We start from the raw sequence: 15848 nt of genomic DNA on the forward strand, positions 1-15848 counted from the left end.
TAGCACCCAGATCGTGGTTTCTAAATACTATTCTTCAATAAAAGAAACTAAGGCTCCTTGAGAAGTAGTTGATTCCAGGGCAAGGAAAGGAAAATACAACATGAACTTGTAACATCTTATAGAACTAGGAAGTAAGGAAATACTTGAAAAAAGACAATGATGGGGAAAGGAACTAGTTAAAAGGATATAAAAGCCAACCTGAAGGAATTCCTAATTGTCCAATCTGAAACAACTGAACAACAAAATAAATAATGAAAGTATTGAATTATAACTCATAGAAGAAAATATCCGTGAGGCCATATTTATTACTTAAGTAAATTGTTAAGTAGATAGAGGACTGAGCAGTCTTCTTGTAATAGAATTTCTTTCTTTTCTCTTTTTGTTTCTCTCTCTCCTCTTTTTTTGTAGCAAATTTTCTTTATTTTTTTATGTTTTATATTTTTAAAAGATTTTATTTATTTATTCATGAGAGACACAGAGACAGAGAGAGAGGCAGAGACACAGGCAGAGGGAGAAGCAGGCCCCATGCAGGGAGCCCGTCGTGGGACTCGATCCTGGGTCTCCAGGATCTGGCCCTGGGCTGAAGGCGGCACTAAACCGCTGAGCCACCTGGGCTGCCCTCTTTATTTTTTTAGAGGTGCATACAGAAATATTTAGAATTGACATATTGTGATGTTTTTGTGTGTGTATTATGTTTCTAATATTTCATAGTACAAAAAAGTGAAGCAAGTGTGACAAAAAAGTAACAGTTAAGTCTGAGTGATATAGATGTACGTATTCATTGTGTTCTTCTTACTCTACTTGAAATTTCAATTAACGTATTAGGAAGGAGGGAAGTAGAAAATTGCCATTAGACTGTCACCACGGTGGTAATTGTTATAGAAGGATTCTTATAATGGTGTGGTTTGAGGAGATAGGGGATTTCTGTAATCTCAAAGTATTTCCTTTGTAATTTTTAAAAACAATTCAGTGGCTTTTAATATATGTCCAGGACTTGCAACAATCACCACTGTCTAATTGCAAAACATTTTCATCACCCCAGAAAGAAACCCCACCCCCATTAGCAATCACATCCCATTCCTTCCTCCCCCTAGCTCCTGACAACCACCGATGTACTGTATCTATGTTTTTCTAAAGATTTTACTTATTTATTTGACACAGAGAGAGGAAGGGGGAAGGAGAGTACAAGTAGGGGGAGCGGCAGAGGGAGAGGGAAAAGGCTCCTCGCTGAGCAGGGAGCCTGATGTGGGGCTTGATCCCAGGACCCTAGGGTCTTGACCTGAGCTGAAGGCAGATGCTTAACTAACTGAGCCACCCAGGCGCCCCATAGTGTGTCTTTTGATTGGCCTATTCTTTTTAAATTTTATTTAAAAAGAAATCCTATGATATGTGACTTTTTCCATCTTGTTTCACTGAACATCATGTATTCAAGGTTCATCCATGTTGTGTTTGTCAGTATTTTATTTCTTTTAATGGTTGAATGGTGTTCTCCCCTGTGTATATACCACATTTTCTTCATCTATCAGTTGATGCACATTAGGGTTGTTTCCACATTTTAGCTATTATAAATGATGCTGCAATGAGCATTCATGTTTTTGGTGAATGTATGCTTTTAAATTGTCTTGGGTAAACACCTAGATGTGGGGTTGCTGGATTCATACGGTAAGCTTAAGTTGTTAAGAAGTTGTCAACCTACTTTTCTCAGTTTGGTAGTTTGCTATGATTTTTGTTTACTACATTGAAAAAAGCTCAATAGAAACTACTTTTATTAGTTGACCAAGGCCAGTATCACCAGTAAGACACATTAAACCACAAACTTCGTGATATGATGCACTGAAAAGAACACTGCGTCATTTTTTTTGGTGCTCCTGTGAAGGATGCACAACCTAAGTTTAATCATGAGGTGATTTTTTTTAGAGGTGCTTAAAGAAATATTTAGAATTCTCTGGTGAGAAGACACCAGACAATCCTGAAAACCTAATCGGTATTTCTTGTAGTGTCAAGATCATGAAAGACAAGGGAAGATTGAGGGATTCTTGCAGACTATGGGAGACTAGGGAGAAATAACAAAGGCCATGTGGGATCCTAGAACAAAAAGGGGCATGGTGGAAATATTGGTAAGGCTTGAAAAAGGATCTTTATAGTTTGGTTAGTGTTATTGTTAATTTTCCAGTTGTGGTAATTACTTATGACTATGTAATATATTAACATGAGGAAAGGCTGTGTAGGCAATATATGGAAAATGTATTATTTTTGCAGTTTTTGTCTAAGTTTAAAGGTAGTTCCGAGTAAAAAGCTAGAAAAGAAATCCAGTCTTTTATTCTTGTTCATATGTCTATAGATCAGTTATACCTAGTTGACCGTGGCTGGGCTCAGCTGGGCTTAGCTCCAGTCTGCAGTGTGGGTCCACATCTACTCCATGGGTTGCTCATCCTTCTCACGCCAGAGTGCTAGCGAACGTTTCTCATGGTGGTGATAGAATTCCAAGAGGCTAAGGCTAGCAAAACACACAAGCACATTTTAAATTGCTGTGGCACATTTGCTAACATCCCACTGGCCACAGCATGTCATAAGCCAAGTGCAGAGTCAAGGGGTGGAAAGTTACTACACCACTGGTAGGAGGAACTGTAAGGTCACCTGACAAAGGGTGTGGGTACAGGCAAGGGGGGAAGACAGTTGGTGACAATAATGAAATCCACTACAGACTTACCCCCTTGGAAAAACAAGAGTTGTTACTTTGGTCTTGGACTGTGATTAAAGTCAGTGACAGATTCCTAGTAAGAGTAAAAATTCAAGTATTAAATGGCCTTACTTAATTTGGACAGAGTTGCTTCTTGACAGAGACTTTTTTTTCAGGCCATGGTTTGTGCCCAGCTAGTGGTAGAGACATAGACACTGTAGGCTTTGCATACCTGTTTGCCTTTTGGATCCCTGTCGTATTTTATGCCTGTCTCCTTGCCCTCCACCTTTTAATCTCTAACTCTTTACTTGGATGTATCTTTTAACTTCCTGCCTCCGCTCTGCTCTTTCTGACCGCCCTGGTCCCTTGACAGAAGCCCCAGAAGGATGCAGGTCAGGTTGCACGCTAACTTGGCCTTCTTCCCAGTGGGGTGGAAACATTTAAAATATTCTATTTTCTACTGCTTCTGCCTCTTCCGCTGCCATTGCTGGTTTTGTGTATCTTAAATGAGAGTAACCTGTATTTTAAGTTAATGCTGTTGTGGTTGCTCCTGCCCCCTGTGGTGGCTTATGTGAAGGGAGTAATTTTGGAATTTTCCCCAAATAAAATAAATTGATTCACATAAGATTCTAGTCTGTTCCTTGGCCACTCTGGCACAGTATAACCTGTTAATGTTTTGAAACTTTTAATCACATATTTTTTTTCACCTTGTCCATTTCTGATTTTGATCAAATGTCTGAAAACTCAAACTACTATTGTTGGTTGTATTATTTTTACTAGTTTTACCACTACAAAAACTATTAACATGACTATCATGAATCCTCTTGAGCTAGTGAAAATCCTTGTTGGCCTTTGCACACACCTCTAGATGAGCTAGAATTTTCTCTTTCTCATTTTTAAGTTTTACTCAGCAAATAATTATTGAGGATTTATTGTATCCTAGACTATGGGATAGACCCTGGGGATAAAATGGTGACCATTTCTATTTACCAGATGAATTAAAAAACTAAACTCTAACCACTGATTGTGGTAATTGCTGTAAAGAAAAGGTCCATGGTGCTGCAAAAGACTATAGGGAGTGGCCAGGTCTGGTCTGGAGAAATAGAGGATACCACTGAGAGGAAGTGACTGTTAGCTGGGATTGGAAAGATGGGGAGATGGAGGCTGGCGTTGGAAGGAACATTCCAGGCAAAGCAAAGAGCATGGGTAATGGCCCCACCATAGGAGTGAGGATGCTTCTTTCATGGGATAGAAAAAGGCTAGTGTGGCCTGGAGAATAGGGCCCAGTTGTAACTGGCCTCACTGACCATGGTGAGGACTTTCATCTTTATTCTGAGAGAAGTCAGAAGCCCTTAAAAGGTTCAAAGTGGGATAATGACATAGATTTGTATTTTGGAAAAAAGAGAATGTTCTTTGTAAAGAAGTTGGACCAGGAGCTAAGAGTAGAATAGAGAAACCAGCTGGAAGGCTATGGTGGTGTCTAGAAGAGACATGGTGATGGTTTGGACAAAACAGTTGTGAAGAGGACAGAATGAATTCAAGAGACTTTATGGCATGAAAAATCATTAGGTTTTAGAGATGCATTGGGTATGGAAATTGGTGAGGTAAAGGGAATATCAAGGATGACCTGTTTTTAGCCTTTAGTGCATGAATATACTCTTTGTTTTGTCAGTTTGGGATCTCTCCATCTGAGACAACCTTTTGCCCTCACACATTCAGAGATTAATGCTGAAGAAGTTACCTATTGCCCCATGATCTAGGAAAAACAGAAATTACCAGGTCTGGTGTGCTTGGGTAGGTCAGTCAGTTAAGTGTCTGCCTTCAGCTCAGGTCATGATCTAAGGGTCCTAGGACAGAGCCTCATGTCAGGCTCCCTGCTCAGCAAGGAGTCTGCTTCTCCTTTTCCCTCTGCCCTTCCTCACCATTTGTGCTTTCTCTAGCTCTCTTTCTCTCTCTCTTTCAAACAAATAAATAAATTCTTTAAAAAAAGAAGTTGCCAGTTCCTTGTTCTTGCCACCACTTGGCCTCACCTTGCCCTCTGCTGCGTCCATAGCCTTTCCAGTTCTCCCTGCTTCTTGTGCTCCTGGCCTCCTGTCGATTTGTGTGTCTGGTCTACACACACAGCTGTATTTTGGATTCCCTATTTTCCAGTCTGGGTCTCACTTTTTGCCACATTAAACCCTCAATTTAACCCTATTCAGGAAATCTCCCCAGAGTAAGGTTTTCCCACTCTACTTGGGACAGATTTTTTTTTAACCTTGAAGAATTTTGGTTGCTTTTGAGGTTGAAAGGAGATCATTATGCACATACACTCATGTACTTAAGTTCCCATTAACTTTTTATTTATTTTTTTTTAAATTTTTTTTAATTTTTATTTATTTATGATAGAGAGAGAGAGAGAGAGAGAGGCAGAGACACAGGCAGAGGGAGAAGCAGGCTCCATGCACCGGGAGCCCGACGTGGGATTCGATCCTGGGTCTCCAGGATCGCGCCCTGGGCCAAAGGCAGGCGCTAAACTGCTGCACCACCCAGGGATCCCCCCCATTAACTTTTTAGCCAAAGATACAGAAACTCCCTACTGAAGTGGAGCAGCAGGAACAGAATAGCATGAAGGCATGGTGTTTTCTTGGCTCCTTCATTCTCTGGTGGAGACACGGTAGTTGGTGGGACTTGGAGTTCACTGCGGTTCTGTCAGAATTGAGAAAACTTGAATTTTTACTACATCATTACCGTTTTGTAGTCAGGGTTTATCTGATCAAGTTCTGAGAGAACTTGTGCTATATACTTCCCTTAAAGGAATGGTTTTATATCGTTTTCCTTTTTTTAAAATAATTTTTTAAAGATCTTATTTATTCATGAGAGAGAAGAGAGAGGGGCAGAGACAAAGGCAGAAGGAGAAGCAGGCTCCATGCAGTGAGCCTGACGTGGGATTCGATCCTCGGTCTCCAGGATCACCCCTTGGAGTGAAGGTGGCGCTAAACCACTGAGCCACCCGGGCTACCCCTCATCATCCTTTTTTTTTTTTTTTTTTATAAATTAATTTTTATTGGTGTTCAATTTACCAACATACAGAATAACACCCAGTGCTCATCCCGTCAAGTGTACCCCTCAGTGCCCGTCACCCATTCACCCCCACCCCCCACCCTCCTCCCCCTCCACCACCCCTAGTTCATTTCCCAGAGTTAGAAGTCTTTATGTTCTGTCTCCCTTTCTGATATTTCTCACACATTTCTTCTCCCTTCCCTTATATTCCCCTTCACTATTATTCATATTCCCCAAATGAATGAGAACATACACCTTTTGTCCTTCTCTGGTTACTGTGGCCAAGTTCAAAAAGGGTGTTGCCTGAGTTCTTCTCTGGGTCATCATCCTTTTTTGATCCTTGAAGCAAATTCAGCATCAGCAAGGCTATGCCATCCTTTGGCAGGAGAAAACACAGTCAAAGTTGAGATGTTACAGCAGTTTTTCTTCTAGATTTATTTTTTTTAATTTTTATTTATTTATGATAGTCACAGAGAGAGAGAGAGAGAGAGGCAGAGACACAGGCAGAGGGAGAAGCAGGCTCCATGCACCGGGAGCCCGACATGGGATTTGATCCCGGATCTCCAGGATGGCACCCTGGGCCAAAGGCAGGTGCCAAACCGCTGCGCCACCCAGGGATCCCTCTTCTAGATTTCTAGTATCTTGAACCCTTTCCCTAAAATTTTCTAACCCTGTGGCCATTAACATTGCTCTTTATATTGTTAAAACCTACCACAGTGGCCTGATATATATAGTTGCTTGAAAAATGTTAATTGCATGTATGAATGAAGAAGTGTAGGGATCCCTGGGTGGCGCAGTGGTTTGGCACCTGCCTTTGGCCCAGGGTGCCATCCTGGAGATCCGGGATCAAATCCCACGTCGGGCTCCCGGTGCATGGAGCCTGCTTCTCCCTCTGCCTGTGTGTCTGCCTCTCTCTCTCTCTCTCTGTGACTATCATAAACAAATAAAATAATTAAAAAAAAAAGGAAGTGTAACATTTTGTTTGTAGTATGTGATCTTGCACACTTGCTTTTTAACCAGTGTTTTTAAAAAATTCTTGTTTATTTCCAGTATAATTAACACAGTGCTATATTAGTTTCAGGTGTACAATATAGTGATTCAACAATTCTATACATTACTCAGTACTCAGCATGATAGGTATATTCTTTATCCCTTTCACCTGTTTTGCCTTCCTTCTCACCCACCTCCCCTCTGGTAACTGCAAGTTTGCTACCTATATTTAAGAGCCTGTTTTTTTGGCCTCTTCTTTGTTTTGTTTCTTAAATACCACATATGAGTGAAATCGTATGGTATTTGTCTTTCTCTGATTGACTTATTTCACTTAACCATATATCCTCTAGATCTATATTATTGGAAATGGCAAGATTTCATTCTTGTCTATATCTGAGTAATATTTCCCTTTTTTTGTTGTTAAAGATTTTATTTATTTATTCATGAGAGACAGAGAGAGAGAGAGAGAGAGGCAGAGACACAGGCAGAGGGAGAAGCAGGCGCCATGCAGGGAGCCCGACGTGGGACTCGATCCCGGGTCTCCAGAATCACATCCTGGGCTGAAGATGGCGCTAAATTGCTCAGCCACCTGGGGTGCCCATGAGTAATATTTCCATTGTACATATACCACATCTTATCTATTCAGCTATTGATGGACACTTGGGTTACTTCCATATCTTGGTTATTATAAATAATGCTGCAGTAAACATAGTAGTACATATATCTTTTCAAGTTAGTGTTTTTTGTATTCTTTTTTTTTGTTTGTTTTTTGTTTTTTTGTTTTTTTGTATTCTTTACGTAAATACCAATAGTGGAATTACTGGATCATTTGGTAATTCTATTTTTAATTTTTGAGGAACCTCTGTACTGTTTTCTGCTGGTGCTGTGGCTGCATCTGTTTGCTTTTGCACCAATAATGCACAATTTTCTGCCCATTTTTTCAATTGGATTATTTGTTTTTTTGGTGTTGATCTGTATAAGTTCTTTATATATATTTTGGATGCTAACCTCTTACCAGATATATCACTTGGAATATTTTGTCCCAATCAGTAGATTGTCATTTTGTTTTGTTGTTTCTTTTGCTATGGAGAAGCTTTTTATTTTGATATAGTCTCAATAGTTTTCTTTGGTTTTGCTTCCCTTGCCTTGGAGATATATCTAGAAAAATGTTTCTACAGCCAGTGTGAGAGAAATTATTGCCCCTACTCTCTTCTAGGATTTTTATGGTTTCAGGTCTCACATTTAGGTCCTTAATTTATTTTAAGTTTATTTTTGTGAATGGGGTAAGAAGGTGGTCCAGTTTTCCCAACACTGATTTGTTGAAGAGACTTTCTTTTTGCCACTGTATATTTTTGCCTCCTTTGTCGTATATTACTTGACCATATCATTGTGGGTTTACGTCTGGACTCTATTCTGTCCCATTAATCTGTGTGTCCATTTTGTGCCAGTACCATACTGTTAGGATTAGTACGGCTTTATAGTATATCTTGAAATCTGGTATTGTGACACCTTCCAGATTAGTTCTTTTTCAAGATTGCTTTGATTTTTGAGGGTCTTTGTGGTTTCATACAAATTTTAGGATTATCTGTTCTAGCTCTGTGAGAAATGCTTTTGGTCTTTTGTTAGGTATTGCATTAAATGTATAGATTTTTTAAAAGACTTTTTTTATTTATATAAGAGAGAGACAGAGACAGAGGCAGAGACCTAGGCAGAGGGAAGGGCAGGCTCCCCAAGGGGAACCTGATGCAGGACTTGATCCCAGGTCCCTGGGATTGTGACCTGAGCTGAAGGCACACGCTCAACCACTGAGCCACCCAGGTGCCCCTGGTTAGTTACATTCTTAAGTATTTTATTACTTTTGGTGCAGTTATAAATGAGATTGCATAATTTCTCTTTCTGCTACTTCATTATTAGCGTATAGAAATGCATCAAATTTCTGTATATTGATTTTGTATCCTCTGCCTTGACTGAGTTGATTTATCAGGTCTAGTAGTTTTTAGTGTAGTCTTTAAAGTTTTCTATATATAATATCATGTCATCTGCAAATAGTGGAAGTTTTATTTCTTTCTTACTGATTTGGATGCCTTTTGTTTATTCTTGTCTGATTGCTGTGGCTAGGACTTCCAGTATTAAGTTGAATAAATGAGAGGAAACCATTCTTGTCTTCCTGATCTTTGGGAAAAAGCTCTGTTTTTTTGAGACCTGCGCATGATGTTAACTGGGTTTTTCATAGATGACTTTTATTATGTTGATATGTTTCCTCTAAACTTGGTTTGTTGAGGATTTTTATCATAAATGGATGTTGTACTTTGTCATATACTTTTTCTGCATATCTTGAAATGAGCATATGGTTTTTGTGCTTTCTTTTGTTGATATGACCTATCACACTGATTGATATGTAAATATTGAACCACCTTTGTATCCCAGGAATAAATCCCACTTGATCATGGTAAATGATTTTTTAAATGTTTTGTTGGATTTGGTTTGCTAATATTTTGTGGAGAATCTTTACATCTGTGTTTATCAGAGATAATGGCCTACAGTTCTTTTTTTGTAGTGTCTCTACCTCCTTTTTAACTATCATTGAGTATTTTTGTACAATGTATGCGAATAGCTCATCCGTTCACATTACTTGTTTTTTCAGCTGGTGGATTGACTCTTCTGAGATGGGTGGGCATAGGTTTTTAGTTTCTATTGATTCCATTCCCTGCCTCCTTGGCTTGCTCTGTCCTCCTACCTTCCAATCACTCCATGGTCTAGGGACTTGGGAAATAAAATAGGAGGAGATCCAGTCCCTGTGCTCATCAAGGAGAGAGCTGCATAGAAGGAGCTTAATGATGAATAGATACAGGTGGTGAGGTCTGCGGTTGCTGGAATGGCAAGCTCTCTGGGGTTTTCTTAGACTGTCAGGGGAGATGCAAGAAGGGTGTCATGGAGAATGCAGTGATGTAGCCATGTCCTTAAGGGTGACTAGATATTTACTATTCACCTGCACATTAACAGAAAAGCTTATTATAGCTCAGTTTAAAGAAAACAGAATAGCTTAAAGATGCAGGTTCTAACTGGGGTTATTGGTCTCTGAATTGAAGTGAGATGCCCTTGCCCATCTGCCTCATTTCCTTCATTTGATATATGTTAGCAAAAGGAGAAAATATGTATGAGGTGTGTGTGTGTGTGTGTTAGAGAGATGGATGGATTCAGGTAGTAGAACACAGCAGAGTCTGGTCTTCATGAATTAATAAATTCTGTTGGCTTGTTCGTCAACCATTCCATTGCAGTGTCCCTTCAAGGACCATATACCTCATGAGCCCTCTTTCTTCCTGGCTTTCAGGTCAGGCTGTCCCTGTAGGATCCCATGTACGGCTGAATCTTCAGACTGGGGCAAGAGAAGTGAAACTCCAAGAAGAGGACAAGCACAGAAATAATTTGAAAGGGTTGAGAAAAGGCAAAAGGTACAGTGACAACCCTCGGGACTGGGAGGTTGACAACATTGATTTTGTAATACTGAAAGTAACGACAAGGCAATGTTTCTTATCCAAATTCATGTGGCTTTTTTTAAAATTTGAAATTTAGTAGTCTAGAATTTGTGATAAATTTAAGGTTTTGTGAAAGTTTACTTGTAGAATCTTTGGAAGGAAATAGTTTGCAAAGCAAATGGATACTTTAGAAAAGGCTGTAAGGGGAATGCTTAACCTGTTTTAAAAATGAAGCTATTTTTCCCAGTACTTTAAGAGCACCCATTTGAATCTCAACAATTAATGCACTGATTACAGATGAGTCATCTATTCATTAAAACAGGTCTGTTAGGCCTTCTGCTTTGCCAGTAATACTTCCTTGGTGAACAATAAAATTGCATTTTAAAGTCTTTAATTCAGACTAACTTTTCCTTTTGTTAGTCCATACTAAAACAGGCTTTCTTGTAGGATAAAACTTTCCAATGCTAAGAGATTGCTTTATTTTTTAATAACCAGTTTAGATTATTTAATTTTTTGGACACTTTGTCTCTCTTTTTCTATTCTTTGGCTTGAGTTATTCAGTATTATATGCAAGTTCCGTTTTACATGAGAGTGGAGGAGGCATGGAGTTTGCAGGGGCTGCTAGATTTGGGCAATTTGAAAGGTCATAAATACCAATCATGAGGGCAGCCCGGTTGGCTCAGTGGTTTAGCGCTGCCTCTAGCCCTGCATGGAGCCTGCTTCTCCCTCTGCCTGTATCTCTGCCCCTCTCCTCTCTCTCTCTCTGTCTCTCTCTCTCTCTCTTTCTGTGTGTGTGTGTCTCATGAATAAATAAATAAATCTTTAAAAAAAAAACAGTCATGAGGTTTCTAACACAAGGACCAGCAGACTATGGCCCCTGGGCCATATTGAGACTGCTACTTGTTTTTGTACAGCCCATAAGCTAAGTTGTTTTTAACATTTTTTAATGGCTGGAAAAAAGCAAAAAAATGCTATTTCATGGCTTTTAGAGTTTTGGTATCCATAAATAAAGTTTTATTGGAACACAGCTATGGTCGTTCATTTGTGGATGGTCTGCGGTTGCTTTCCCGTTAACCTGGCAGAGCTGAGTAGTTGGAACGATTGCCCTAAGACACACAAAACCTAAAATGATGTGGTCGTAACAAAGAGTTTGATTCCTGTTTTAATAATGCAAGTATTGGCAATCAGTAATGGACTGAGCAAAGTTAGTCCTTGAAATTTCATTATTTCAATAATATTCTGTAGTTAGATATAAGATGGAGAGTGCAGAGACCCAGTTTTTACCTGAGTCTTTTCCTTGATGTACTCAGGTTATCCCACCTGTGTATATGCACCTTCAGTCCTGTAGCACCACAGCCCCATAGAGCAGCCTGTTCAGATGTGGGCGGTTATAAAATTTGACTGTATATTGTGATAAGATAGATATTTGTCCTCCACACAGTCTCTCCAACTGGGAAGGATCTTTATCTTCTCCCATCCCTCTTGATAGGCCTATACCCAGAGACCATATGATGATTCATTTCTTACAGGCATCTAAGAAGGAATAAAATTTCATTGTTATAACCCCTACCAAGCTCCCTCCATCCCTAGCACACACATATATATGCATATATCAGTGTCTCAGAGTATGTCAGGAGATCTTTTGTCATTATCTATGCCAAGTTTTACTTTCTAAATAAAAAGCCTATTTTATTTTTGATTTAAGAATATTGAATTAGGAGCTTGATTAGTTTGGAATTTGTTTGTTGGTTTTACTGTTGTGGAAAGTTTGTTTTCCAGTGCCTGACTATAGATCTTTAGGAGGAATGTTAATGCTTTATCTGTTATTCTTCTCTTTTTACAATAGAAATCAGAGTCATTCATGTGGTCTGTGATAAGCACACCATAAGAGAGAGATAATTGCCCAACTTCTGCTTCTTTACTTTTCTCCTTTGGCATGTTTCTGAGGGTTCTAGTCTGGAATGGCCTCCAGGGTATTACTGGACATATTCTCTTCCTTCTCAGCATTTGTTAATAGTGGCAAACCTGTCTGAACAGCAACCCAAAGGCATTGACAAGGTGGTGTGGGTCTCACTGCTGTGAGCTCAGCGAGTCTCTGGCTGCCTTTGATGGTGACTTCTTCCTCCATGGTGCACCTCATCTTGGGCTCCTCCAATTCCACTTAAAAGTGTCTTCTTGGCCCTTCAGTACCAGAATGGGAACAGAGGCTAAAGGGCAGAATTTATTTCCACAGTTGTTAAAGTATTTTGCTGATTTGCCTATTCTGTTTTGGGGGACAAGACAAACAAGACCCACAGTTTTCCATCAGATTGTCAAAGAAGTTGATGATCACAGAGTTAAGAACCACTGGCTAAGGAGGAAGGGGGACGGTCCATTTAGCCTAATCCATGGCCGGCTCTCCACTAGTTCTGCTGGATACGTGACTGGCCACACTGCTAACTAGAGCTGTAATGCCTAGGACAAGGCATCTGACTCTGACTTGTTTTAGAGGCCTCTTCTGGCATTGCCTTCAGTGTGTATTTGGTTCCTAGCAACAGGGTTTTCTCTTACTATTTATGTGTTAAGCATTGTCACCTCCATTGGTGTTAGTCTATATCCCTGTCAACATCTTGAGATTGTATCTTTTTGCCCTGGAACAACCATCTTCTTTGAATCACCTTCTTACGTTCAGAGGGCTGAGGAACAGAGTACATCCAGGTTGTCCCATCTTGAGTTGAGCATTTACCATGGTACAATATGGCATTGTGATTTAGGGAGTGGGCCAGATGACCATTTCCTTGCTCCCTTCATTCATTTCACAAAAGACCTATTAAGTGCCTGTGTGCCATGTATTAGGGGTACAGTAGTAAACAAAACAGGATGCCAGCATTATGGAGGCTGGCAGCCAGGAAAACAGAAAAATCAAAATGCAAGTAAAGTAATTACTTAATGGTAGAAATTGGTAGATAATGGTAGAAAGTAGAGGAGAAATAAACAAGGTAATCAGTCCCCGGAGAAGGCCCCGTTAGATAGGATGGTTTGAAAGACCTCATTAAAGTGCCATTTGAACTGAGACCTAAAGAATGACTGGGATTTAGTCATGCAAAGAGTTAATTTTATAGGTTTAAGGTTAGAGCATCTCAGGCAGAGGGAAAAAGAGTCTCTAGCTTGTTACAGAAAAGTCTTCATCAAATTTGGAAAACAGGAAAATGACCAGGGTGACTAGAGAGTAAGAGAAGAAGAAAGAGTAATAAATGATTTTGAAGAGCAGCCTGATGAGGGGTCAGATCATGTGGAGTTTGATGATGCATGTTGAGCAGTCTTGATTTAACTAGAAATATAATGGAAAGCCAATGGAGGATTTGAGGTGGGAAAGTGGTTTAATATAATACAGTTTAGGAAAGTTAGTGTAGTTGCTGTGTATATGGAGAATAGGTTGAAGGTGGACAAAAGAAGAAGCACAGAGAGACAATTAGGGTGTCGTTTCAGTGGATGATGTAAAACATAGTGGTGGCTTAGTCTAGAGTGTCATGGAGAGGGATGGGTTTGGAGATTTAATTTGGAGGTAGTGCAGCAGGACTTTCTTACAATATAGATTTAGGGGTTTAAAGAAGGTGATGGGGAGGTATTTGAGATAAAGCTTTGTTTTGGGGATTTAATACAGTTAGGTTCTTGGAAGTACCATTTTTTGAAATAGAAAAAAATTGGGAGAGGAACAGATTTATGAGGAGAAACATCAAGACCTGTGTTTTAGATATAGTAAGTTTGGGGTGCCTGATGAACATCTGAGATCCATGATGTGTCAGGTAGTTGTCCCAGAGTCTGGCTGATACTCAGTGGAGAAGATTGGATCAATGAAAGAAATTTGGGCATCATTGCCTGACAGATTTTTTAAAAGAACTAGGGAAAAATGTGGAGATAGAGAAGATTATTCAGGATTGAACTATAAGGCATTCCAGTATATAGGGTTCAGGTAGGAGATGAGGAACCAGCAAAAGAGTCAAAGGAGGGAAGAAAGGGAAGAAGCAGCAGAATGTAGTAACAAGAAACTAGGAAGGAGAGTGTTTCAAGGAGGGAAGGGTGAACTGTGTAAATGCTGCAGAGTGCTTGAGGAGCATGACATGAGTGAAGAGTCCATTAGTCCATTAATATCATCAATTATTTTAGTAATTTTGATGAGAAGTTTTAGTAGGGTGTGGGAACTGAATCCAGACTAGAACAAATAGCAGTGTAAGTAGCAGTCACGAATATGAGAATAGTGAATTAAGAAATGTGTTTATAAAGTTTTACTCTGAAGGAGAGCATGGAAATGGCATGATAATTAGACTCTGGAGTCAGAAGAGTCTTGATATATTCAAAGGAATAATCCAACCAAAGAGAGAAATTGAGGATGCGGAAAGGAGGAAGCAGTATAATAATGAGAGTTAAAGCTTTTGAAAAGGGAAGTGGGATCTGGAACATAAGGTTAATAGGAGCAAGGACACTGTTATCCATTGCCATGGAAGGGAAAACAGAGAATGTAGATTTGGTGGAAGTTGGTGTATAGAGCTGATGAGGGGAATATGAAGGGGTTCTTGATGATAGCATCTATTTTTCTGAGTGAAGAATGAAGTGAGAATACCAGCTGAAAGTGGTTTTATGTCTCTGTGTGCAGTCACACATGTGCACACTTGGGTGGGTGTATAGTTTGGGCTGAGAATGGGTGATGGCTAGTGGTCTGGAAGAGTGGGAGTTTACGGCAGTAAATAGAGATAAGATACATAATGGGATTTGTCCTGACCAAGTCTTAGAGGAGGGCGAGGGTAATCTGTTCAAGCTGTACCCTCAAATAGTTAGCTCTCTCTTAGGGATAAGGGGCAGTGGCATCCTCATGCTACTGGCTGTGGGTGATGCTTTTCTGGAAGAGGGATCGTTTTCCCTGCCTCATAGGATTGTGGTATCAGTTGAATGAAATAATTTTAAAGGATTAGAACAGTGACTCACATGGTTACATGCTCAAAAACTGGGAGTATTAGCTATTATTAATTAGTTTATGAGGATTGGGGTTTAGAAAAGGTGAGTGTTTTTCTCAGGGCTCCATGGGGTCTCTAGGCTGAATCAAAGACTAAATGAGTAAAGCCCTGGTTGCTTTTCTCTCTCTCCTTGGAGGCCAACTTTGGAAGATGGTTGGCTTTGCTTCTAGTCTTTGATATCTCAAGCTCATTCCTTGGTCAGGTTAACACATCCCTCCTGCATCTACTCTGTGCCCAGGAATTGATGTTAAGGTGTGAATTTATCCAACCTATTTTTGTGAAGGAAGGCTACCTTGTGAAATTAGGCCATGTACATGTTAGGGAGGCTCAGGTCCGACTGGTCCCTTTACTAGAAGAATATAAATAGGGTGCTGTGCCCAGTCTCCTCCAGGGGGTCCTGCTCTGTCACATGCTGCAGAATAGCATTGCACAAACATTCTAGATTTACTTCTGCTGAGTACCTTGCTGAGAGCTCTCCGTCCATGATAGGCCTCTGTCTGGCCCATGCATTTCCTCCTCTTTCATGAAATGAACCATCTTCAATTGTGTATTTTCTCCTCTACCTTCAAGGTAAAACTACATGTTGACTTGTGGCTAACCAAAGGTGAAGCTAGAGTGGTACACTCTGAGTTTGAGCTGGCCAGGCTTGCTTTGTTTTGGAGTGCCAGC

At 40.0% G+C, this 15848-nt stretch overlaps 1 protein-coding gene across 4 annotated transcripts in view; it reads left to right on the plus strand.

Moving 5' to 3' along the window:
• Positions 1 to 15848, plus strand: part of SIL1 (SIL1 nucleotide exchange factor) — a 217782-nt gene that overhangs the window by 116459 nt on the left and 85475 nt on the right. For all 4 annotated transcript variants that reach the window (XM_055301915.1, XM_055301914.1, XM_055301916.1 and 1 more), the window contains exon 4: positions 10044 to 10164. In XM_055301915.1, coding sequence (XP_055157890.1) covers positions 10044 to 10164 — 121 coding nt within the window. The remainder of the gene's footprint in view (positions 1 to 10043; positions 10165 to 15848) is intronic.

The sequence above is a fragment of the Nyctereutes procyonoides genome, unplaced genomic scaffold, assembly GCF_905146905.1.
Source record: "Nyctereutes procyonoides isolate TBG_1078 unplaced genomic scaffold, NYPRO_anot_genome, whole genome shotgun sequence".
NCBI classification, from domain to species: Eukaryota; Metazoa; Chordata; class Mammalia; order Carnivora; family Canidae; genus Nyctereutes; species Nyctereutes procyonoides.